Source organism: Vigna unguiculata, chromosome 10, assembly GCF_004118075.2.
Source record: "Vigna unguiculata cultivar IT97K-499-35 chromosome 10, ASM411807v1, whole genome shotgun sequence".
Taxonomy (NCBI): Eukaryota; Viridiplantae; Streptophyta; class Magnoliopsida; order Fabales; family Fabaceae; genus Vigna; species Vigna unguiculata.
Window position 1 is genome coordinate 33,782,303 of NC_040288.1, and position 26,316 is coordinate 33,808,618.

The following is a 26,316-nucleotide window of genomic DNA, read 5'->3' on the forward strand; positions in this document are numbered from 1 at the left end:
ACTTTTGTAGAAACTAATTTGACTTTTCTTATTTTTTATTTTTATCATTTAAAAAGATACATGGACAAGCTGTTTTGATAACTGATTTAAAATAATATTACGTTAATTAATTCCAATTTCTCTTTACTAATTTCAAATTCATTATAATAAGATTCAATAATAAACTTTTAAAGACTATTTTATTTGTGTTCAATCTCTTATAAAATTTAGTATATGACTTATTAAAAATATTTTTTTAATATTTTTTTATTTAAATTAATTTTTAAAAATATTTTTCTTTTTTAAAATATTTTTGAATTTTATAAACTAATTATTATTTTTAAATTAAGAAATTAATATTAAAATATTACAAATATTTTATATTTTATATTTTATATTTTTTTACATGAATAAAATAAAATAAAAAATTTCTCATTTAATATATCTTTTATATTTGTTATATAATTTATATCTTTCATGTCTCATAATCCTATAATTTTTTAAAATGCATAATATTTCATACTGGATCATATATAATATTTTATATCGGAATTAAAAATTTTGTAAACGTACTTATCTGTCAACTTCTATCAAACTCTCTGTCTATTTGTATTTTATAACTTTTTTAGTTATATATATATATATATATATATATATATTTAACAATTAAAAATCTAAATTTTAAATAAGATTATATTTAGATAAAAAAGTAATTCGAATCTAATTTTAAATTTCGACATCCTAAATTCTCTCCTCCTTGCTTCTTCTATCTTTCACCCAAAATTTCAAGAATCCTAAATCTTCTTTCCTTCCACTTTGCGATTCAATTTGAACACCCAAAATTTCAAAATTTCAAGAATCCTAAATCTTCTTTCCTTCTTCTTTGCGATTCATTCGAAGATTTGAATAACCATCCAAAAATAAATCTAATCTTAAATTTTAAATATTTCTTTTCCTGTTCATGCTTGGATTTTGTTTCATGGTGCCACGGTTGAGACGAGAGCACTGCATTTTGGGATGAACGTAACAAGAGCACTGCGTTAAAAGAGAAAACTAATTTAAGAGAAACTTCTTTTAACACTCCTTTTTCACCCATATTGGATTCTTGACCCTTTGAATTTGTGTCGGGCTGTTAAGAGATTATGATAAAAGATGGTGCTTTCGGTAAGTTTTGTGGTTAAAAAAAGAGTCTTTCTCCAATGTTTTATAATGATATAAGCTTTTCAATTTTCTTTTTCATTGGATGTAATTGAGATTTTTATTGTCAATTATATACCTATTATCATTAGAGAGGTGTGTCAATTATATACCTCTTATTTATTGTCAATTATTATAATGGTGTATATATTGTCAATATCATGAGTCAGTAGTAAAAATAATTTTATTTTAATTTTTTTTTTAATTATAACTATTATTTAAAAAATGGGTTTGAAAAAGATTAGATAGAAGACCTAAGCACTGAAAAAGTTGTTTAAACAAGTCTTATCAGTTCACTTTAACCCGCAGTTTTTTGAAGCGAGGAGGAACCTTATGTCTTATCATTATGAATTGGTTTTAAGACTTGAACTAGGGTGTCTGCGTCATGCTTGATATTGGGATCAGTTTATGTGCTAGTGTTATTCAATATATCTGTGGCATTCATTTAGAAATTCAGTTTTGTTTTTCACTCATTAGGTGCAAGTTGAAATTTGCAATTTGATCTTACAGTTGTGCTTGAGCAATGCTATTTGGTACTGAATATGTTTTATAAAGACATTGTCTTTACATCGAGTAAATTCTGGTGATGATAATAAAATCAGCTCACATATGTTAGTTAAAATATGTAATTAATTGAGGTTACTTTTTTCTTGTCACCTTGTCTCTTATTATCATTGTTTCTTACATAGATCATCTTTGTAAAGGTAATGCAAAACATTTGATGTTGCTTCGCGTGTGTGATGGAATTTCATCCGTTCTTACATGTTTTTTGTGCCAATTTTCTTCCAAACTTCGGGAGAGAATGAGAAGGTTCTTTATTGAATTTCACTCGTACCGTGCCGTGATATACAGAAAATAACAATGATAAAAATAAAAAAAATTCTAATTATATTTATGTTATTCGTAATTTTGTTTAGTGTGCCTAGTCATCACAATTTAAATTTGGTTAAAGTTAATGTAAGGAAATCAATAACATTATTCAATTGATTGGAAAGAAGATTGAGATATAATTAAATAAAAAAATTAAAAAAATAATTAAATATTTAATCTGAGTATTAATTAAATCTTTATATATTTTTCAAAAAGTTAAATTTCTTAATCACATCTTATTGCACTAATTTCAACCACCAAAAATTGATATATAAAAAGAGAGTCGAATTTTAATAGAAAAAAAAAATAATTTCACATCATTCTTCATATCATAAATAATCGTTATTATAATTGTAAAGATAATTATAGTAAAACCCAATAAATTTATCATACATTATTAATTTTTACCAATATCAATGTTAAAAATATATGTTAACAAAATATATTTTCTTTTTAAATATTCTATATTTAGCATCTTCCATGTATTTTTTATAAGTAATATGTTTTCGTATAAGATTTAACTATTAATTTTATTCCAATATAAAATTGCAATTTCCACTCCCAAATTACTCATTTAGGGCATTCTAATTATCTTTGTTAAAAAAAATATTTATTTTAAAATAATATATATTTTGATAATTAAACAATCTTGATAATAGTATTTTTATATACAAATAAATAACCTCTAAATAGAATTTAACTTTGTTGGAGAAGTTCTGAGTAGGAATGGGAATTCGGGGTGTGTCAGACGGCTAGGCCTGCACAAAAAAAAGGACGGCGGACTGGGATGTTGAACCCACTGGTCCACAATGGTCTGTCTCGCATAGGTCCACAGCCTGCACGGGTTAAAGGCGGGGCAGAGCGGACTGGCCCGCTTACAAAATTATATGTTCTCATTTTTTTAGTTCTCATATTATTTATCACATTGTTTCTTTAAGTTCCTTTTATTATTATTATTATTATTATTATTATAATCATTATATATAAGATAATGATTTTAGTTCTTGAATATAGAATATCATTTTATGCATTTTTAGGTAAATCTCTTGTAAGGTGACATGTTGTTATTGTACTTTAGCTATAATCTTTGTTATCAATGGCAGAGCTTTAGTGTGGTAGGGAGGGGCCATGGCCCCTCCTTAATTTTTATTTTTTTTATATTATATATATATATATATATATATATATATATATATATAAATTTTTTTTAATTTTTTAAATTATATGTAACATTGAAAATTGATAGAAGTTAAATTAGGTATCTTTTTATTTATTTTATAAGACATAATATTTAATGTTAATAAATTATAAAACATAAAATCAAACGTAATGAAGAATAAAAATATTTATTAAGATATTTTTTATTTTATTTCTCATTTTATTTTTAAGTTTTTCACAATTTATTATGATTTCACACTCTCACATGTTTTTTGATATGTTTTGAAAAAAAAATTAAATACAAATTTATTTGTTTTTTTTCGTTCATGAAGAAAAAAGGTAATTCTCTTGTATCACTTAATACTGAAATATTTGTTCAATAGTTAACATTACTATTTACCACATGAGTCTTATATTCATTTTTTTTATGATTATGGGAGAAAAAAGATTGTACAATGTGTTTTTTCATAACTATCTTTTAATTGAAACTTGATTGCCATTGATTTTTTTTTTCTTTTAGTGACTCTTAATTTTTTATGTTAATTAAATTATGATAAATTATTTTTTAATCTTAAAATTAAAAAAGAAATAGATATGTTGATGAAGAATAGAAGAATATATTTATTTTTAAAGTGATAAAAAGAAAGTTTTTTGTGACGATGAAAACAATTCAAATTCAATATCTTATCTTTACGTATCCTAAATCATGATACAAATGATTATATTGTTCAATTAGAGGAACATGCTTTATATTAATTTTTTGGAACGTGTTTATATTTGCATTGAAAAATAAATAGTTGAAAAATTTAGTTTTGATTCAATTATTGATGAGTTTAAAAATCTGAAAGAACGAAGGACAATCCTTTGTATATGTGTGATTTCTTGTGTATGTACGGTTATACTAAATTATTTATTTAATTTTATTTTTATTTTTATTGTATAAATGACAATAATTAAAATATATAAATTTTGAATTTTGAGTATATTATTTTGGCTCCCAAAAATTATTGGTCAAGGTCCATCACTGTTCGTTGTTATTTTTCTTGTTTTTGATTAGGTAAACTAATTAAAATTATTTGGATAGAAAATGAATGTCAATTATTATGAAAAAAAATATATATATATTTTGCTCAACACAAAAAAAAAATCAATCATCACAAATGCAAGCCAGCCCACGGACCCATGGACCAACCGACGGTACGAGACGGGCCAGAAAAGTAAATCCGATATTAAACTGCGTGGCAGATTAACTCCCGCGGATCAAAATGCAGAACGGACTAAAGCGGACCGAGCTAACCCACTTTGCCATTCTGAACTCTAAAGTGTTAGTATCGATATCCTTCCTTCAAAGCATAGCATGACATATATATATATATATATATATATATATATATATATATATATATATATATATATATATATATATATAAATTATATTTAAATAATATATAAATATAAATAATACATTAATTAATATTTAAATAATTATATTGATAAAAATATTTTAATATTTTTATTTACATAATATTATAAATATAAGTAATATGTTAATTAATATTAAAAAAACTATATTAATTATAAATTTTAAATAACTATATTTAAAAATAATACTATTAGATATTTAAATAATTATATAATAAAATAAATCGAAATTTCTTTGCATAAAATATATTGTATTGAAAAAAAGAAAGAAAGATTTATAAGATGAAGATGTGATTGGTGAAAAGGATGATTGAATTGAGATCCGTAAAATAAAAACTCCTTTATTAAATATAATATAACTAAAGTATTAAATTAATGAGAAAAAAAGGTTAGGTCTTTTGTTTCTGATTCTTCCTTCCCTTCACGCCCCCTTCCCCTCTGCAACTGTGCAAGGCCACCGTGTCTTTCGCTAGCGTTCTTTACATTCATAGCGTGTCTTCTCTGCGCGTCCAGAAACAAGGCCGTGTCAGGCCCAAATAATTGTCTCTGACACCGTGCACACTTCCGACGTGTGTCCGTGTCGGAGCAACATAGTTATTCTCTCTCTAGGTTAAACGTTGCGAGGGTTTGACGGTGACGGTGTACTTCTGAATCTCTCATTCAAAGGTACCACTTTTATTTCTGATTATATGTTAGGATCTCAATCTGTCATTCCTTTTTTTTAGCTCTTGGTTGTAATATGAAATGAGAATAAGCTTTGCTTCCATCTTCACATCTCAAAATAAAAATAATTGCATTTGGGTTCAACGTGGCTATTTATTCCTTTATTTTAATTAAGAGAAAAAAAGCCTCAAATTGTTGATCTAAAAGATAAAACAAAAAAAAATTGTAGTTTGTATGTGATGATAATCTTGGTTACTTGATTGTGTTTTGAACCTGTGAATGTGGCAGGTATATTATTGTAGAGTTAGTATTTGGGTATTATTAATTCTTTCTTGTTAATTGAGAAAAAACTCCACCGCTCATGGTTCTCTTGAGATTTACGTAGATTGATAGAAGTGGCATTGGGATGCATAACTTAGCTCATTTTGAATTAGCTTGCGCCTGTTTGAATGAATTTCACTATAAGCTCTTCTACCAGAGAACACAAGAAGAACAAAAAAATGAACTTCACTTCTTCGTAAGTGAAAATTAGCTTATACGCTAGTAAAATTTAAAAGAATGAAAAGCTTTACCAGGAGAGTTTCTACAAATTAGCCCTCGCACAAGCTAGTTTTAACTTTTGTAGAAGCTAATTTCGACTTTTCTTATTTTTCTCTTGTAGAAAGAACTTACGGAGGAACTTGTTTTGATAACTTCTCTAAAAGCTTATTGTAAAGAGGAGTTTATTTCATTTCTTCATATTTTCTTATTCTGTTAGTACTTGCGTCAAGTTCATGTAAACTGGGTCATTGCGTCAAGTTCATGTAAACTGGGTCATATTGTTGTGTGTCACTCTTTTTACACATTTTGACTGTCATTGGGTTTTTTCTTTTGAATTATGTCCATATTCATTGGGTGATGATAATCAGCTTACATATTATTTACAGTGGAGATGTGTGTCCATGATGGGTTGTTTTTTCTGCTGTTGACTTCTTATCCTACATTGATATATTGCAGGTTGTGTCTTTAAAGAGAGACCAGTATCATCAGACTATTTGTTTTTTCAAATGGCACTGGTTGTAATGTGTGGGCAGCCATGTAGTGGGAAGTCCAAAGCTGCACTCTGTCTAGTTGAAGCTCTAAAAGAATCAGAATCAAAACATCAAGTGAGAATCATAGACGAAGCTTGTTTTCATCTTGATCGAAACCAAAGCTATGCAAACATGCCTTCAGAGAAGAATTTAAGAGGGGTGCTCAGGTCAGAAGTAGATAGGTCTGTGTCCAAAGATAGCATCATCATAGTAGATTCTTTGAATAGCATCAAGGGTTACAGATACGAGCTATGGTGCTTGGCTCGAGCTTCTGGAATCAGATACTGTGTGGTGTACTGTGACGTAGAAGAAACCTTTTGTAGGAAATGGAATGAAGAGCGCAGGGAGAAAGGAGAAGCCAGTTATGAGGATTCAATTTTTGAAGATTTGGTGAGAAGGTTTGAGAAACCAGAAAGAAGAAACAGGTGGGATTCTCCATTGTTTGAATTATGGCCACACAGAGAAGAGACAGAGAAATCTTCCTCTGCCATTATAGATGCTGTCTCCTACTTAACCAAAAAGGTGGACTCCAAAACCAGGGATGTTAAGATTCTGCAACCAACTATTGCCACTCAAACCTCACGTTTTTCTGATGCAAATTCTCTGTATGAATTGGACAAAGCAACACAAGAAGTCACAAATGCCATAGTAGAAGCACAATCTCAAGCGCTTGGAGGACCACTTAACGGTGTTTCCGTGGGAAAAGATTTGCCTGTAATCAACATTTCAAGGTGTGTTGGGCTGCCGGAGCTACGTAGAATGCGACGCACCTTCATAAAATTGACAGGGCAAACAAGTTTAAGTGGGCCACCACCCCCTTCTGATGCAGACAGTGCAAAAAGAATGTTCATTGACTACTTGAACAGAGAACTAGGAACATCCTGAAGAACAGTATATGAATTGTTTGCAATTCAGCTTGTGTGCTAAAGGATGTCATGTTTGTATTTTAAGATCAGAAACTGTTTTTCTTTTTAGTTTACATCATTATTATAGAATAAACTGGTTTTTTTATTCCCTTCTGGTTTCTTGTACTATCGTTCAAACTCCTTTCTCAGCCCTAGTAGCTAGCTCAGGTCTGGTTTAACAAAATCATAAGAATGAAAAGAATTATATAATTTAAATATTTTCATTGTAAGATATGAAAACTGGATCTTAAACAAGCTAAGTTCACTCTTTTTCTTCCTCGCTAAACAAAACATAATTCTCTCCCCATCTTTGGTATTGATTATTGAGTTGCATCGGATTATATTTCAGTGTGATTTCTTGACAAGTGTTAATATAACGAAAATGTATTTTCGACGTGTATATATAACAATAAATATTGAAAACAAATTTTCATTAGCATGCACATTCATTTCGTCTCAATTTTTTCAAATTAAAAGTGTTATTCCTTCTCAAATTGAAGTAAAATTTGTTATTTCTATAAATATTATACTAATACTTTTAAAGATTAAATATGTTTTTATCTCTAAATTTTAGTAAAATTCAAAATTAGTCTTTTTTTCAATATTTTTGATTAATTTAATTTAGTCATTTTAACCAAATTTGTTTTTACATGACGTTTCAAGCACATTTTATGATTTATTATAATATTAACTCAAATATTATCATAAAATACGTTTAAAATATCAAATAAATTTAATAAAATTTAGTAAAAAAGATTAAATTCACACATTTTTAAACATAAAGGATTAAATTAGTATAAAATTTCAAAAAAAAAAAAATCAATTCCAAAATTTAATAAAATTTGAGAGAACAAAAAATATATTTAGCCATATTTTTAAAAATAACTTTTTAACATTACATTATGAGTCATAATTTTGTAAGAATTTTTAATATAAATGATAATATAACATTATTATTTATATTAAATGTTAGTAATTAAGCCAACATTTAAAAAAAAAAAAAAACAGGAAAGATAAACCGAGAGTAACTAAAGAATTGACGGTGTCAGTTATTTTACTAGTTATCATGCGATGTTTTACATACTTTAGGACCCTAAAAAGAAACAACTTAAAAACAGGACGTAACCAGAATCGAAGAAATGACATGGTATCACAACTAAGTCATAATATTTAAAATATGGACATCATATTCTACATTATTACAATTGCTAAAGAAAAAACCTTCTCCTGCTTAAATAAAAAAAAAATGCAACCTTGTCGTCCACTACAAAATTTGCTCAGATAACATTTATGGCGTGTATAGACACACACATAATATTCTTTCCCCTGCTGATGATGCATACACAGCAACTTTTTTACTGGTAAAATTTTAGACAGAAATGAATCTATCTCTGGATTAGCAAGCAAATAATGGAATGCTATGGTGATGCTCCAGATCAACCAGATAACCTTTGATAATTTGAATGAGAAAAGAAACAATGATTGATTGCACTTGTGTGTGCTTGTGACCCTAAAAAAGCTATAGACAGTGCTCACACAAGCGTTCATTAGATATAATGAGCATGAAAAAGCTACTGATCACTTGAGATTATATTACTCAGACCAATTGGTAAAGAGAAACAATCATTCCTATATGTACAACAAACCTCTGAACTGCGCCAGCAAATGCACAATCCAGAAGGGCGTGATTATCAACACAGGTTAGTAGTCAACCAGAGCCAGAAAGAACCATTGGATGTGCTGTCTTCCAACAACCATTTTCTTTCATAACCATGCTCCTTCTGCTTCCAACAAAGGGCAAGCACAAAATGGCAGCATCTTCATGCCATTCTTGTATTGAATATAAAAAATCAAAAACCACAAAAAGCACTGGCCAGTGGGGTTGCATACTCCAAACCAACAAAAAATATTGCTAATCAACTATCGTCATCTACTGCACCAACATATGTGAGGTCTGTTCGTCTCACCCTTACAGCTCCTTTCAGCCAGCTAGCGGCTCGAATGTTAACATGATCACCACTTCCTATGCTAGTGGTGTTACCTGCCGGAGGGACAGAGCCAGCGCCGTCTTCTAAAAGTGTCCAAGGATCAATTTCCAAATCATTGTCCTGTCGTTTTTGCTTCCCTGATACATTAGATGCAACCCTTGATAGAGCTGGACCCCTCTGGGGGATAGTTGAGCTAATGGAGTTAACCCCAGGATTTGTAGTGCCGGGTTGAATGCACATAAGAGCAGAATTTGAAACAGATGGTGGCTGGCAGGATAGAGAGCACCGCATAGAAGGGATGAGTACCGGCATTGCAGCTTGGATTCGCCACCGAACAGTATCTGGTAGTTGCATACGATCCAAGTCATTCTGCATCAGACAGTTGACGTTAGATAAGTAATAACATTTCCAGATTGAGAAGTATGTTACAGAAATATTTCCATTGGAGAGCATTATGAAGCATGGATATGGCTAACACAATATCTGATATGAAACCAGTACAACATGGGATAACAGTTTGTAGAGTAAATACAATTCCAGTATAACATGATGCACAGATAACGGGTTGGGTCATTCCATGACTTCAGGGTGAAAGCAAAGAAAAATGAGGCTATAGTTCCAATATTATTTATTGGAGATGATAGAAATTTAGAGTTTATCAAATATGTTGATAAAAAACCTCAATAAAAAAAAAAAGATATTACACTACACATTGAATTAAGACCTAATATGGTATAGAATTTTTAAGCACACAATCAATACATACAGCCGAACAAACAAATAATTATACACTTCAAAAGAATATTATGTTGGCTATTTCATCTGCTAACCAGTTTCTCAAGGAAAATTAGACTAGTGTTAAAAAGGCTGCAAAGCCATGTAAGGGGTAGCGCAGAAAATAAAACTATATACATTCATAGATTAAATGATCAAACCTGCAAAGTTTCCAACAACTCTCGATCAATTGTAGGTTCATTGCTTGTCTTTGAAGGCTTTGGCCGGAGCCAACTTGGAGGATAACTACTTAGCAACCCATGCAAAACCAACAGCAAACGATCAAACAGACTCTGAGAAGAAGAATCCACAAAAGCAGCAGAAGCAACTTCAGAAGATGACTCTGCCTCCCTCGTTGGCAGAGGCACAGCATTTGCTGAAATGTCTGCATCCTGATGCACAACCCGACTACCAAGGAGACGAAAAATAACAGAGGCAAGAAATTGTCTCGTGCTCCGCACAGATGGCTCCCTACAATATTGAACATATGGAACTTAAGAATCACAACTAACATTGATGTACTAGTTCCATTTCACATGCACAAATAAAAGTAAAAACAGTCATTGGATTCATGGCACAAATATCCATAATTTCACTTCTAGCTGCCATAATTAACTGATTTAACTTAACACCTAATTTTAGCTCAAGTCCATTGTTGCAAGGAAAAACATGATACCAAATTGTATTATAGAGAACCGTATTTTTTTAATCTGAAAATTGCATTGCAATTTACTCCATTTTTTCATCCATTTTAAGAACAAAAAACCATAGAATTTCTTTCGCTTCAACAAGTGCGACAAGAATCCTGTAACGAAAACCAATTGGACAATGCAATATCTCGTCGTTCTTACCTGTCAGTGCAAAGAGTAGGAAGAAATCTCAGGAGCAACTGCAACCGTAATGACATAGAAGCTCGTAGGGCTGCAGGAGAAGGAGGAGAAGAATCTGTTGCTACTGTTGGTCGTCTAGATAATGTAGCGTTTCCAGTTCTCAAATTTTTGCGGTTATTTACTTTATTTGGCTGACCTTCAACTCCAGCAGGAGCACTTCCCACTGGTTTACTTCCACCTGTAATAGCAGTTATGTGTGTCTCGATATAACTCAACTGTTTCACCAAGTCAGTTGCAAAAGAATTGCGAGCTTCATCAGAGCTTTGATCTATGCAAGGAAGAAGCAACTCAATAAGAGCCCTCTCAATCACTTGCTGCTGGCACCTTTTCAAATATGTTCCCTCTTCAACAACTTCTCCTTCTTCAAGAGAGGTGCTGTCAAACTTCTTGTTATCCCCTTTGATAGTCAATGAATCAGTAGTTGGACTACACCAACCCCAAGGTTCCCAAAATTGGGTCTTAACAGAAAGTTTTTTATTAACAGCAATGTTATGCAGCCTTTGTCTAATGGCCTTCCGGCCAAAGAGGACGTCCTGGCCTCCAAGGAACCATTTAGCTTGCAACAACATTGAATCCTCTAGTGACCTACCAAAGAGATGAATCAATTCTGAAAAAAGGGGTGCAGCATCAGGTCTAACCAGTAACCTAGTGAGAAGTATTTGAATAAAATTGTTCTCATTCTCAGAAGCGCTAGCAGCCTTCTCAGGACTAGGTGAGGACAACTTTATAGCATCAGACAAGGGCACATCATGATTCTCCACTTTTTCAATGAGGGCTTGTTCATTTAAAAGTAACCTGAGGAGGACCCACTGCCAGTGAAATTTGGCAGGTTGCAAGGTATCCAAAACATGCACAAGCATATCCTGAAGCTTAGACCCACTATCTGTCGGTTTAACTTTAGACTCACCAGGTCCAGAAATCCGGCTCCCATCATCCTTTGCATAAATAGATTGTGGCATTTTACAATCAATAATGGCGTTAAGGAAAAGCCTAGAGCGTAGAGGAACAAATGCTGTGAGTTTTAAATGCATGTCAGAACCATTAAACTCTAGCAGGTTTGCAAATTCAGAATCACTATTATCTGCGGACATAAGATCATAAAGACCTTGACAATCTCTAAAACATACATCACGAAATGGCAAATGCTTTATTGCTTCAGTTATGGCCACTATAAGAGACTGATAAATTTGATTCATGTCTTCACGAACTGTAGCATTCAAAATGAAAGGCCGCCACCTAATGAAGGCAAATATTGAATAAGCAGGTGGAAAGACCAAATTTAAAGGAAGCATCCGTTGCATCCTTGAAAGAGCCATAATAAATGGTTCGCCCAAGAGTTCCACCACCAACCCTTCACATATTGTTCTGCAGTTTCCAACTAGCAGTCTAAACCAATGGACATGAACTTCAATTGAACTGTCCATCTTATTAAAAGCCATAACTGAACGAGCATTTCCATTTGCATTGGATCTAGTGCTTCTTACAAATTGTACTGCATCGAGACCCTCCTTCAATCTGAGAACTGTTACCATTCTTTCCAGGCTGGTAACACCATATATAATTGCACCAACAAAAAGCGCAGAAACAGCAGCAGCAATTTTTGTGGTTTTTGCTACCACGACTTTATTAGAGTTGCTTCCCATATCATTTGAAATAGTGTTACTAGAATCATGGACTTCAGGAAATGTTTGAAACTGAGCACGAGATGCTTTACTAGGAGTGAAAACGCCAGCAAGAGCAGTAGAAGCTTCAGTAGCAAGTGCAATATCAAATACACGGCTTTGTCGTTCTCCTAAGGCTTCCTTAAGCAGGCCTAGACAGGTTATATGCATTCGCAGAATGCACCTGGCATAGTTCAATAAATTTGAAGTTGATGTTATATTTGAATGATTGCTGCCAGATGAAAAATCAGGCATTTTTGCTAAAGTTGGACCAACACTGCCAACAATTGCAGAAACCGCAGAAGAGACCAAAGAGGGATCTCCTTCTTGAGCAGCACCCCCAGTCTGTCTTATGCAATCAATTAAACCCATAACAATTTGTTGAGCAATTTGATATCCATTGTCCCATTTTTCTACAGGAGGAAGACCTTTTAGAGTACCAGCAGCAAAGAGCTTTCTATCCTTTCCAAAAAGAAAGTGGAATGCTTCTTCAACATTACGCTGCACAACCTCCCTCATGCCTGCACCTACTCTGGATTGCAACCGACCACCACTGATCTTCTGACGGAAAAAATCATCATGGTCTTCTACTCCGGCTGGAACACCTAGGGGCAGCCCTAACTCTCCATCCACTGATCTACAAGAGTCAAGTTCAGAGGAAAGTCTCGTGTCACATGTAGCCTTAAAAGTTTTCTCCCACTCAATGACACTAGCCACATTGCTGTATTTTCTCAACAAGTACCGAGCAAAAGCTAGGACCCCTGACCCTGAAAGTCTTCCATTAGATGAAACAATTTTGGCAGCTCGATGCATTGCAGATGACAAGGCTTCTGGAATAAGATCTGCTGCAACAAGAATGTTCTCATACCTACATCAAATAAATTGCAGAGGAAAGTTTGTCAAAATCTCATTCCAAAAATCCACAAAGAAATTGTCCCACACAAGCATAAACAACAAAAGGAAAACATTCAAAAAATCCACAAAGAAACTCACCAACACGATCATAAAAACAAAACAAAAACACTACCACAGATTCAATTACAAAAATATGAATATTTCAGAGTGAGATGGACCATAAAAATTACAGAAACATCACTTAACGTTCAGTAAACTTGCATAATTATGTTAAAACAGTGGCTTGATTAAGGTGACAACAAAAGGGAGCATAAGAAGAAATAGAAACAGATATAGCAGCCTACTACGAGGTGCTTTATAAAGCATTGTATTTGTACCACTTATCTAAAAGGTTCTAAGCCATTGAAAAGGAAGAAAACATCATGTGGGGGAGAGCAAATTTCTGTTTTCCAAGAGACAGCAAACAAAAACTATATAAAATATAATTGATTGCAGAGCTACAAACCTCCTCAGTGATGAAAGCAGAATAGCCTCTCCCACATCACAAACTTGGTTTTCTGCATTCCTTGCTAGCATCAGCACATTCCTCCCAGAATGAATTGTGGAATTGGGGCTATTAAGAACCCTCGGCAGCAACCAAAGGAGGAACTTGACAGCTGATACCAAATCATGGGAGATATCCATCAAATACAGTATTGCAGAAAGTTCATCCTCACCCAGTTTCCACCGTATTGAGCTTCTATCGTCAGCACCAGAAGAAGGCCTGCCAAACTGACCAACTTTACCAATATTTTTATCCGTCTCTTCAATTACCTGCCTAACAACACTCAGCAGCCAAACGGCTATAGCCCTTTTCTCAACAAAACGTAGCTGCTTTAGAGCTTTTCCAATGGAAACTATATCTCCAAAATGACTTGTTGGGATGATATCCACGGACCTCTGCCCATCAACATCCATAGCAGTTTTATGGTGAGGGCAGCTTACTTTGCTTCCACAAACGTGACTAGTTGATGCCCCTTGGCTACCCTCAATTCTAGAAGCTGCCAGTTGAGCAAGACTCTGAGTTTTACGCACAATCTTCTGCCGACTCTTAGTGACCTGCTTGGTTAACTTTTGTGGTTGATCAACTTTGAGAGGCTCTGGGGATTTCATTCCCTTTTTCACCCACCATGCATCGTCATCATCAGATTGAACTGGGGAATGCCCCTGTACACATGAGTTTCTTTCCTCACTTAACTTTTGTCTCTTTGTTCTGCTACATTCTTCACACCCAGGTGTACCCTCCACTGGATCAATTTTGCTGTTCTGAGACCCAATAGATCTTTTAACAGTGCCTTCAGATTCATCACATCCTGTAGCACTCAAATTAGATGAACAATTAGGTAGCTGTAACAGTACTGAAATAGCTGTTTTTAGTTCTTCAATGTTAGCATTATCCTTTACATTTTTTGTGGTAGAAATAACATTTCTCTGATCAACTGTCATTCCGGAAGCTTCATCCTTTATTGAAGCAGGATATCTTTTTCTCTTTAGAGCAGATAAATCAGTGCCACTGGCATCATCATGGGACTCACTTAGAGGACCCCGAAGTATGAGGCGCCGTTCGTTCAAGTAAATTTGCAATGCTTCTTTGAGATGCACCCCATCAACAATTCCTAAGTCTTCCAAAACATCATGGATAAAGCATCCAGGTAGCTGCTTTAAGATGCAATAGTGTCTCCTCCGTCGCTCCATGTCAACCAAATTTACATTCGCATCCATGATCCCACTGACTATCAGCTGGCGTACATATGCCAAGGGATAAAAGATGCCAGCACGTATAAGTTCCACAATAAATAGTTGTAGGCGCTTGGAACCTTCCCCCTTATGTACCACATGCTGATCAATCCAACAAACTATAATATCATGCAGTGGTCCTGGGCTTTCAAATATAACTGAAGAACCTGTGCTTTTTGAACTAGATTTCAGTCTGGATACTTTGCCCACATAATTCGAATTAGGCCGCTGACCCAGATTCTTTGCAAAACGACTGGCTCTGCGATATTCGTTTGTTTGTTTTAGCAAAATCTTCACATCCTTAATCTTCATCTTTAAAAGCCTAACAGCTATATGCACCTGGGAAAGATCTTTCCTACCAGTAAACTTAATGTCATGAGGAGGGGAACCACGAAAATCCCTAAAATCACATGTTGCCCACTCACAAAGGAAAAACACAGAATATATAAGGGGTGTATTCACAGTCCCAAACCATTTCAAAGATAACCTTAAGCAAGGGCTGACTTTTGCAACCCAGCCTTCAGATACAGTTCCACCACAAAGATCATCAAAAAGAAATTTATATGCAACATGCAAATCACCCAGAACAAGAGCTTTATCCAAGGCTTTTGCCACTTTAGCCAGACAATGGCCTGGAGAGCCTGGGATTGAAGCCTTAACAAGATCCTCTGTATGTTTCTGAATGCGTGAAATAATGCGACCAAAATCATCTGAACTATTTTTTACCTTCCCTGCAGCTTCAGTTGATTTTAGTACAAAATTCCCATCGTTCATTGTATGTGAAATAACAGAAGAAGGTAAAGGAAAGCAATCCAAAGCAACAAAAGTATCTGGCACCACAAGTATTAAATACCGAAGCATCTCAATCACAGCACAAGTTGTGTATGCCCTCCTGGAATTATCTACTAGATCTGAACCACCTGGAGCAGGATCACGAATGACACGAAGAGCTAGTCCAGCAAGGGTACGTACATAAGTTTGAGATTGTACAATAGTTTCTAAAAAACCATATATAATAGGCAATAACAGCTGCCAAACCTCAAGCAAATCTTTTTCCTGAAAGGAACAGAAATGTGAGAAATCAACACAAAAGTTGAAATCAGTGGAAGGTATATAGAGTACATTTTTAGTTTCATTAGCACATTGTACTCATCAAACACAAACAATGTAGAAAGTAAATACCTGTAGTTGAGTAAACACCCAATCAATGACAAGAGATGGATGAAGCAGCCCTTCAGCATGATGCCATTGCAGAAGCCGTACAATATACCACCATCTAAAATGTAACGATGGTCCTTCACCATCAGAAACAGATAACAATGGATCACTTTTGTTCTGCAGTGGTCCAGGTATTTGTGGTGATCGCTCTCGACCATGAGAAGCAGAATGGGAAACATTCTTTGACAAAAATTCATCCAGAAGGGCTTGCAAGTAATTGATAACATCTTTGGTCCAAACATCAGAGCGTGACAGTTGAATCTTGTCAGCAGTTCCAGAAGAAATACCAACAGAACCAGGTTGAACCTGGAAAACTCAATCATAATCAGCACATATTAAAATGTATAAGGAACTAGGTACATATACAAACATTTAAACATTCCTACCTGATTGAGGTAAGTAACCTTGATAAACCAGGTGGCCCTAAGCAATGGAACGTTATTCCTTATAAGAACATCTAAAAGTGATGCCCTTTTATAACCATGAGGAACATAATCAGCTAAAGAGCGTAACCGCTTGTGCTGCTGAGATAAACCCTGTAAATAAAATTTTTAAGAGTTACCGATATACACTGAACCACCAAGTAATGTTCAAAAAAGAGTATTCAAGGACTTCACAGCCATAACAACCTGTCAGCTTTAACAACAAAAACCTCAGAAATTGATCATATTAAGCCATATAAAAATTCTCATAAATTGGTCATATCAGCTTATAAGAATTACAGATCCCTCCATATTCACATCACGCAGCCAATCACATCAAGATATAACCATCTACTACTATGTTACTAGCCATTCAAAACCCAGTGCTTCCTTTATATAAATTTGCCAAAATTGTTTTAGAAACAAATGTGAGGTGCCACAGCAAGTTGCACAGAGAAGAGAACAGTAGGAGTAAGACTATCACCAAGTATACCTCAATCCATTTCTTCTGGAAGTCCTCACCACAAGGTCTTAGTTCAGGGAAAATTCCAGACCTGGCAAGTTGAGATCCTGAAAGAGCTACACCATATACTTGACCAGCCTATCAAATCAAAACACACATGTAGATCAAACACCTTCATAACAAAATAAGATAAGTAGAGTTCATTAATTCCAAAATAAGCTAGAAAAAGCACCACAACTATATACATACATATAAAAGTAATGTTCAGCAAGGATAAATAGATCATAAGACATATTAAAGATCATCACCTTCCTCTTCTGAGCACGAGATTCATTGATGGCCCTCAGACGTTTTCTAATAGCCTGGAAATTAGATGAAAAAACTACAAGTTAATCTATATCCACAATCGCCTTGTAATGAAAACCAAAAAATATGGAGATTTGCAGTAAATTAAGAGCTCAGACATATAAACAAAAATAAGAGGGCAAAAATATCTCAAAAAAGACACAAGAGAAAAGAGTCACACCTCTTTGCAATTAAGAACAACATTCTTGTTAAAATGTGGAACCTGTGTCAGAGAAATTTCTCTGGCTTCCTGACAGATACAGGAGCAAGGCAATGTCAGAAAATAGAAGATACTAGACAAAAGGGCAGGTTAGAACAGTTGAATTGAAACTATCGTATTTTAATGCAAGCAAAATTGACTTCTATATTTTCATTACTCATCAAGGAGAGCTATGATTCTAAAGCATGCACGTGTGACCATATCACTATATCAATTGCCTTGAACAGTATAAGAATCATACGAGTAATTTAAAGGGAGAATTTGTGATATACATATCAATGACACTGACAAAGATACACGCAGATAAACCAAATGTAACAGAATCATCACACCAACGTAAGAATTATTACAAGTAGCTACCAACCACAACATAGTAATTATACTACCCGCCAACATAAATAACCCATTTTTGACAAATACTAGATTGCTTTTTATCATGAAGTTTTGTAATTATTCTCCATAGCTGGTACCATAGTTTTAAAGTAAAATTATTTATCAATTATTTGGGAAAAAAAATGTCTGAAAAGAAAAGGAAAGCATCAAAACTTGAATATGTTAAGATTGCTGCAGCCTAACTAAGATGGAAAAAGAAAGGTGTTAAGTAAGTATAAACCTATTTCCTTTATAAAAAGAGTCCAAGTGGAAACACATGCACTACTTCCATATGCGTCCAATTTTTTTTAAGATGATAAAAAATAAAAAAGAATTACTATCATAATTATTAAAATAAAAAATATTATTAGTTATAAAAGTTTCATAAAAAATAATTATGAACATCAATATGAATAACTTTTATAAGGTTTAAATACTCATTTTGTCTACTGCTCTATTAAATATTTAGACACAGTGAGAAGAATGGACCTAATTAAACAAAATTGACCAAAATTATGACTTAATTGATCACGTAAATAAAAAGAAGACCAAATTAAATAAACATGACAAAAATAAGGACCAAATGAGTATTTAAGGCTTTTTATAATTTTATAGTAGGTACTCTTTATTTATTTTGTAGATAGTTTTTTTTATTATAGGTAGTTACATAAAGTGTAAAATCCTAAGAATTTGTAAACACCAAAAAGAAGAATGCCGTTTATTAATGTTATAGATAGATGAAGAATTTGATAAAAAGAAAAAGGAAAGAAAAATACAAGAAACTGCCAGATTACAGTTCCAAATTTTCAGTTACCCTTGACACATACTACCAAAACCATTTACACAAAAAAGTACAAGGGTTCAGCATAAAATATTAAGACCTTAGAGAAAAAAATGGATAACTGCAGAAGTATAATATTTGATTTGGTATAAATACTAAAGTAAGTTTTAATGCATCTTTTGTCTAGTTTTTTTATGAAATAATTGTTTTTTGTCAGCTTAATGAGATATTTAAGAAAAGAAAAAAAAAATTACTTCTCAAAATTTGAGCATTCCCAACAAGCACCTAATGGCATACCTCGAGTCCCTCAACTGTGTCCCTGTATCCAGATTGCAAATATTCTCTGGTCAAGGTCTCCTCAGGACAATTTGATGTTTGGGGATGGAAGTCTGGTGCCCCAAGCCTGAGAAATAATAGGATTTCACATGTAAATATATAAGATAATAGAAGGTCAAAGCTTAATGCCTTAGAGTAGAATTACAACCTCACAAGAAAGAGTAGTAAGAAATCTAAATAACAAAGCTACATAGGTCTATTGAATTATAAAAAAGAAAAAAAGAGATTTCTCCCTTCAAGGTTCTCCATTTTACTATTAACTACTGAGCCACCGTTCCATTCCCAAAGTAATAAATATAATTAATCCCAAATCAAGACCCCCACTCTTAACAACTTTAACTACCTATGACCCAACCACTTCATTAGTTTAACTAATTAGGGGATATGTGTGGTTTAACATTGAAAGTGTTCAAACGTCCATTCAACCCTATCCAACTAGAGACATACTTTTCTCCAAGATGCTTTGAATGAAACCACTAAACCAAAAACATACTCTCTTTTCAGCACTATCAATACCATCCTATTGATGTTCAACCTTGACAGCAAGGATGAAATTGCACAACCGAGATTTGGCAACAATCTTCCCTTCTAATCCCCTACCAGGTACTGATCCCAGTCATTAGTGCTCACTGGACAGGTAAAATATCCCTAAAACAACATAGAAGGAACAACTGAGCATGATCTTCGGCAGACTATCACAAGGAACTTACAAGGAATAATTACCAATCAAAGGATAGACACAGGAAGATATGCAAAACACAGACATCTTCAACCATTCCAAAACTTTTGAGTACTCCAAATTGGTCTACTACCTCTACTATCCATCAGCCTACTTTTCCCTGGCAACCGAACTGTGAACATCAGTTGGCCCTACGGGAAACATCAACCCTCTTCCCTTCTCCTTAAAACACAGTATGACAGTTTCACTGCATTGTTGCTTTACTTCCTTCCTGCACACTCTTTTTCTCAAATCAATGTTTGACCCAGTGTATATCTTGAAAAGGCCTGTCAATGGTGTTCACTACAACAGATCGGGTAAACCCACTAGTTGACACAACTGATCCTGCTACCGACACAACACCTCCACCAAGAAGATACCTAAAGTACACCTCTGGAGCAAAAGACCGAGGTTGAAAGATGAGTTTGGAGGCACAGCTGCATCTGAACTATCTGCCACCAAACTACACCTCAATCCGCCTAAGAAATACCCTAGGAATTGCTTGTCAGGTATCTCCAATGCCTGCACCACCAAGACCTCAAAATATGTGTATATACTCATCAAAAGATACTGTTTGACACAACAAACAAGCTGCAAACCTTAGTATCAACGTTACTGTCAACCCTTCCCAGGTTATATTAAATCTACCATCTTACTCCTCCAGAATTGAAACTAGCCACACCTTAACTGCTGACAAATGCAAGTTGTACCTTCATTGACAGCTTCCTCAGGTTCACCTCATACACTTCTCTACCTGAGCCCTGGGCAATCCATCCCCCTCAAGTCACTGCCACATGAGCAACCAGAGAATGAAATCGCACACTGGTTGGCCATCATCCTCTTCAAGAACTCAACCAAATCATCCAGAGCTTGTATGCTCAGTTATGCCATGCCCAATAAATGGCATAAAAATATTTGGACAAATCATTACAAAAGCCATAAGAAAGTAACTGATAAATTTAGAGCTGACACAGAAAGAGAACAAATCCCCAATGGAATTTCACCTACGAAAAAGAAGAGCATTCTCCTTCCATGAGTCTCCCCTTCTACAACTATGCCAGACCCCTATGTCTAAAAATAACAATCTGAATCCCCACTTTCTTTCCCTCTCCCCCACTATTTAAGCCAAGGCCTCCTAACTTTAACTGCCCAACCATTTAACTATTCAAACTCACTACTCTTAGTCTCTTAGCCACACAAGAAAAAGCATAAGCTGATAACAATGCAGGGAAGGGGAAAACATCATACATGCAATTTTTTGTATTACAACAGCATATGAAAATGTGCCCCCATAGAGCCTGGTACTGTTCGTTAATCAAAGTTAATCATGAAATACAGTGGACAATAATTTTAAAAATCACAATATTATGACCAGGAACTACCTAGAGTTCAAGGGTTCTTTATCACACTTCAACTTGAATGGGTTTAACGGGGGTTGTCGCCTGCAAACACAAAAATAAAATTGTGTTCAATATTAACAGCATCCGATTTAGCATACAAAGAAAATAACATGCCACTTTATTAGTGAACATAAAAAATACAACTCAATAAGAAAAGAAAATTTAGCAATACTAAGTCAAACAAATAAAAAAAATGTTTCAAAGGCAAGAAATATAAATTTTTTAAATGTCATTATTAACTAAATGGTTGGAACGAAACAAAAGTCCCAACCCACGCTCAGCAATTTAAGTTATTGATTTACAAACTATGCAGCTTTTGTAACAAAATTTGGACTGAACTTTTAGAACAAATCCACTACATACAGCTATCAATTTTTTAAAATAAAAATAAAATCCACCAACGTCGTACTCTCTTATTCAAATGCTTAACAATATTTTGAAAGTTTGATATGGTAGAATCATCCCCACAACAAATCTAACTTTAAAAGGAAAAGGAAAAGAGAAATCTTATATTAATAAAAATAAAACAAATACAGGGAGCGGCGAAAATTTATACCAATGTTTACAAAATTAGTGCCACTGTTCTTTATTTATATTATGAAAAATATATGACCACTCCATATTTAGTGTTGGAAGTCTCATATCAACTAAGGATAAGGTCAATTTATAGAATATAAGTAGGTGCAAACTTCAAATTACAAGCCGATTTTGTAAAGTTAAATTAGATTTAAAGTTCACTTCTTAACATGATACTAGAATCATGGGTTAGAGAGCCTATCCTAACGAAAATTATTGTTTGTTGGATTTATTGTTTCACCTGGACCAGCCACTAATGTCTAGTGGCTTGAGATATATATGACTCCACATGAATTGGAAGTCCTACATCAACTAAAGATAAGACTAATTTAAAATATATAAGTGGATGCAAACGTCACCTTATGAGCCAATTTTGTCAGGTTGAGTTGGACTCAAAGTCCACTTAACATTTAGAATTAAAAACACAGTTTTATATAGTTTAGTTGGGTCCAAGAAAAGTTTTCCATATCTCTCATAGAATATATGACTTTTCCTGTAAACTTCACAATTTTCCCCCTACCCGACCCCGCTAGAAAAAAAGAAAAGCAAGAAGATCAACTCAACAGCATGGCGTTGGTGTGGGACTCAACAAAGCAGGGGCAGCAGGCTGGTGAAGAGTGGGGCATGTGCAAATTCCTTAAAATTGGTCCACTTAGGACCTGTTTACACCAGTTAAATCCAATTCTTAACCGGTTTGATGATGATAATACCAAGTAGGTAACACATCCAATCCAAAAAACAACAAAAACCAATTATACTTCCATATCTCGGACAGACCAGTTCAACCAGTCTGACCCAGCCTGACCCAGCCGAGGTTTAGAAATGCGAGCAGATGTTCTGACTTTTGATTGTTTACAATGCATAAATGCTTCATCTTAATCTTTGGTGTGTTTGCCTTTAAATTCTAACTTTTAATTGTTTACTATGAATATGTATTTAGTTTTGGCAGTTTATTTTTTTCAGCATTTATCTGTGCGTATTATAAATTTAATTAATGTGCAACACAAAACATCATATTAGAAGATATTCCACTACCCACTATCCTGCTATCTGAGATCTATGGTTATAAGCAAGGACATGTAACCTAATATTTCTTGCCCATTTAACCATCAAAGCAGATTATCAAAAGTAGAGAGATTAATAGTAAAGAAAATAACTGGAAAATAACTGGAAAATAATATTGATCATTGAAACCAGAGGAAACTCTTAAGCGATCAAATGCCTAGGAACTGAAAAATGAAGATATAATGAATACTTGGAATATTCATATCACTCAAGAAATAAATGAACCCCACTCTTTAACATGACTGCATAATTTTCAAAAGGATGTTAATCAAGCGAAAAGAAAAAAAGAAATCATTGGCACAAATTACTAGATAAATGAAAAAGAAAATATATAAAAGCAATACCACATTTATTTGGAATTTGTAGTTCCTTGATAGCATATGTCATTTTTGCAGTCATTCATAAGAAGAAAATGGCAATAAGAGGAAAGTGTCAGGAGGAAGTTCCTTACCTTGAACTTACAGAGAAGTTAGCAGGCAAAGAAGGTGAATCAGATCTTCCGGTGTCCCTAGCAGATGGTCCACCTATTGCACTGTTATTAACTGCACTAGTGCAGCTGCCAGCATGATACCTTTGCATTTCCCCCAACTATAACCAGCATACTGCCCTTGGCATCATACCACAAGTAGCTGTAAAAGCTAAACTGCAATATCAATTAGGCAAACAAAAAATTACATTACAAAAAACAAAGGAAACAGGACGCACAATTGAAACAAAAAAAAAAAAAAGATTAACACGCACGGACAAGTATTATGCAATGAAATCTCCAAGACACTAAAGATTACTGTCACCCTGAATTTTGATTTGTAACTTTACAAATATACGATAGATACAGACTGTTTATAAATGATACAAAAAAAAATATATATTCCCGGAATCAACAGAATATAAAACACTAGGTTCTAAACACTAAGACTGGTTTTCACAAGATTGAACCCAACCCGGCTGCAAGAGTAAAGATTTGAAAAACTTTACCGTTATATTCTGAGTTATCATTCAAATCCAAACAGCTCTTTCTCAAATGCAAACATAACACAACCAAGCAGATAAGAAAATTTCAAGCATACCCTCCCAAAGGATCTTCTCTACCATACTAATGGTAAAACCAAAGTCATACATAAGGGGATAAAATCTTAGATATCAATGTAGATCTTCTCTCCAATAAAGACTATTCCAAACTAGGGTATAAATATGCTGTGATCAATCATTTTATGTTAGTTAGAATTCTAGTCCCATACCATATCCGTAGCAATAAATTACAAGTAACAACAGAAAGCCGCAAACTTAGTAAATTAATTCCGATCCATAAGCATAGTCCAAAACTAGAACAAATAAATACTCTTTCACTAGTAACTTTTTTTAATCTCACTCAAAACACCTACCAGCTCATATTGCCCTCTGAACTAACTAGATGAAACTTCTTCATATGCAAAATACAACCTTGAAGACAACTCACCTGCTTAATCGTCTGAAAAAACGCCGGACGAATGCGAAATTGCAAAATCCTAAATTCTGAACCTAATGCAAGAAAAAGCGCGAAAATTTGAACTCGGAAGCAAGATCCAGAACTAGGGTTTGGGGGGTAAATCCCCAACTTTTGTATTTGTTTGCTTTTCCCTCCAACTTCAGAAGGCGATTGTGGAGACGAAAATTGGGGTCTCTTGAGCTAGGGTTTCCGATTTGAAATTAAGAAAAAAAGGGGTTTTTAAAAATAACTGAAAATGGATTGAAGGTTGTTAGAAGAGAAACTGGGACATGCCGGAATAGAAATTTTGGAACTTTGAGAAAGAGGGTTGAAAGAGAAAGAGAGATTGCAGATATGATGAAGAAGAAGAAGAATAAGGGTGTGAAGCTTTGACTGAGATTTTGGGTGGTGATGACGACGATGCTTCTGTTGGTTGCTTCCTCTGATAGGAATAAAGGGTGAAGAGGAAGGGATCTACTAATTATTATTATTATTAAAATATTTGTTCTTAATTATTAATATCATTATTAATTATTAATATATTATCACGATTTTTTTTTTTGTGTTTTGAATTCCTTTTCATGTCCTTCTGTTTTGATATTATTACCGTTACACAGTACATTATTTAAGTGGTTTGAGGAGGGCAAAATTGTCAGAAATTTTTAAGGAGGTGTTAAATAAGGATTCAATCATATAGATTTTGTGTTTATTTATGTGGTTTCTTTGTTTTGACATACATAAATTGCATATCCTGTCTTTAGCAGATTTTTTTTAATTATTGAGGAGATTTTTAATAAGGTTGAATCTATAAAATAAAATCATTTCTTTATTGAATTTGTGTTAAAATTTAGACTTTATTATGTTTTTTTTTTATATTTGACCATTGAGATTTATATTATTTAAATACTTAAGGAAGAAAGGAACAACTCAAACAAAAAGAATTGAAAAACAAAATATTTAAAAGAAAAAATAGAACATTACTCAGGCACTCCCTGAATAAGAATGATAGAAGTTGTCATTAATACATTTCAAATCAATTGTAATTAAAAAAATTAAGAAAAATTGAAATCGCTTTTAGTTTAAAGTTTTGAAGAATTTTAAAATTAAAACCAATTTGAGTTTTTAGTTTTTAAATTTAATTTAATTTTTAGAAGGTTGTGACGAGAAGGAGATAAGATTAACCACTTCTCTTAAACCACCATAGCGATGAAGTTTATATTTTAATAATTCATATATGGTTAAAGAGAAAAAAAAATATATATATATATATATTATATAATTATAATATAATATTATAATTGTAAAATAGAGTTAATTAAAGAATCGTAGTATTTTATAATGTTTTGAACTATGAGAATAAATAGTATGTAATTTTTTGTAATAAATTTTTTAGAAGGTTAAAAATTGAGTTACTTTTTGTTTTTGTTTCATAAGCTGGTGCATATGTGTTCACTTTTTTTAATTTTGAAAATAAATATAAATAATCTTTTAAATTTTATATAAATGTATTTTTATTTATTTTGTAGATGATTTTTTTATTAAAGGTACTTATTTTAATTTTAAACATATTAATTTAAAAGAAAAAATTAACTTAATAAAAAATTAAATTTAACAAAATAATTACTTAAAAGGTAAAAACAGTAAAATAATTATTTTAAGTTTAAAAAAACGATTATTTAATAAATAGTAAAATTAAAAATAAAAGTATGTACAATATTCACTTTATA

General features: G+C 33.1%; 2 protein-coding genes across 3 annotated transcripts; one reads left to right on the forward strand and one right to left on the reverse strand.

Annotated features, from left to right (window-relative positions):
• Positions 1 to 6,069: 6,069 nt before the first annotated feature.
• On the forward strand, positions 6,070 to 7,374 carry LOC114166359 (protein KTI12 homolog). The gene has a single exon (XM_028051079.1). It carries the CDS (start codon positions 6,336 to 6,338, stop codon positions 7,242 to 7,244), a length of 909 nt encoding a protein of 302 aa, XP_027906880.1. The 5' UTR covers positions 6,070 to 6,335; the 3' UTR covers positions 7,245 to 7,374.
• Positions 7,375 to 8,409: 1,035 nt separating this feature from the next.
• On the reverse strand, positions 8,410 to 25,045 carry LOC114166757 (mediator of RNA polymerase II transcription subunit 12-like). 2 transcript variants are annotated; one of them, XM_028051551.1, is made up of 13 exons: positions 24,581 to 25,045; positions 23,576 to 23,762; positions 21,466 to 21,525; positions 19,327 to 19,432; positions 17,838 to 17,906; positions 17,620 to 17,673; positions 17,342 to 17,449; positions 16,813 to 16,962; positions 16,391 to 16,732; positions 13,938 to 16,264; positions 10,878 to 13,445; positions 10,188 to 10,497; positions 8,410 to 9,621 (listed from the first exon to the last, which is right to left on the reverse strand). In XM_028051551.1, exons 2-13 carry the CDS (start codon positions 23,701 to 23,703, stop codon positions 9,181 to 9,183), a joined length of 6,663 nt encoding a protein of 2,220 aa, XP_027907352.1. In that variant the 5' UTR covers positions 23,704 to 23,762; positions 24,581 to 25,045; the 3' UTR covers positions 8,410 to 9,180. The 2 variants fall into 2 exon arrangements, with proteins under 2 accessions (XP_027907352.1, XP_027907351.1); XM_028051550.1 differs by having other exon boundaries at positions 23,576 to 23,767.
• Between the last annotated feature and the right edge of the window lie 1,271 nt (positions 25,046 to 26,316).

Excerpts from the sequence above, each read along its gene's own strand:
- LOC114166359 (XM_028051079.1), top strand. The coding sequence starts at position 6,336 with ATGGCACTGGTTGTAATGTGTGGGCAGCCATGTAGTGGGAAGTCCAAA.
- LOC114166757 (XM_028051551.1), bottom strand. The coding sequence starts at position 23,703 with ATGCAAAGGTATCATGCTGGCAGCTGCACTAGTGCAGTTAATAACAGT. Across the intron at positions 17,907-19,326 it reads ACACAGTTGAGGGACTCGAG|GAAGCCAGAGAAATTTCTCT; the intron begins GTATGCCATTAG and ends TGTATCTGTCAG. Across the intron at positions 17,674-17,837 it reads TTGTTCTTAATTGCAAAGAG|GCTATTAGAAAACGTCTGAG; the intron begins GTGTGACTCTTT and ends TCTAATTTCCAG.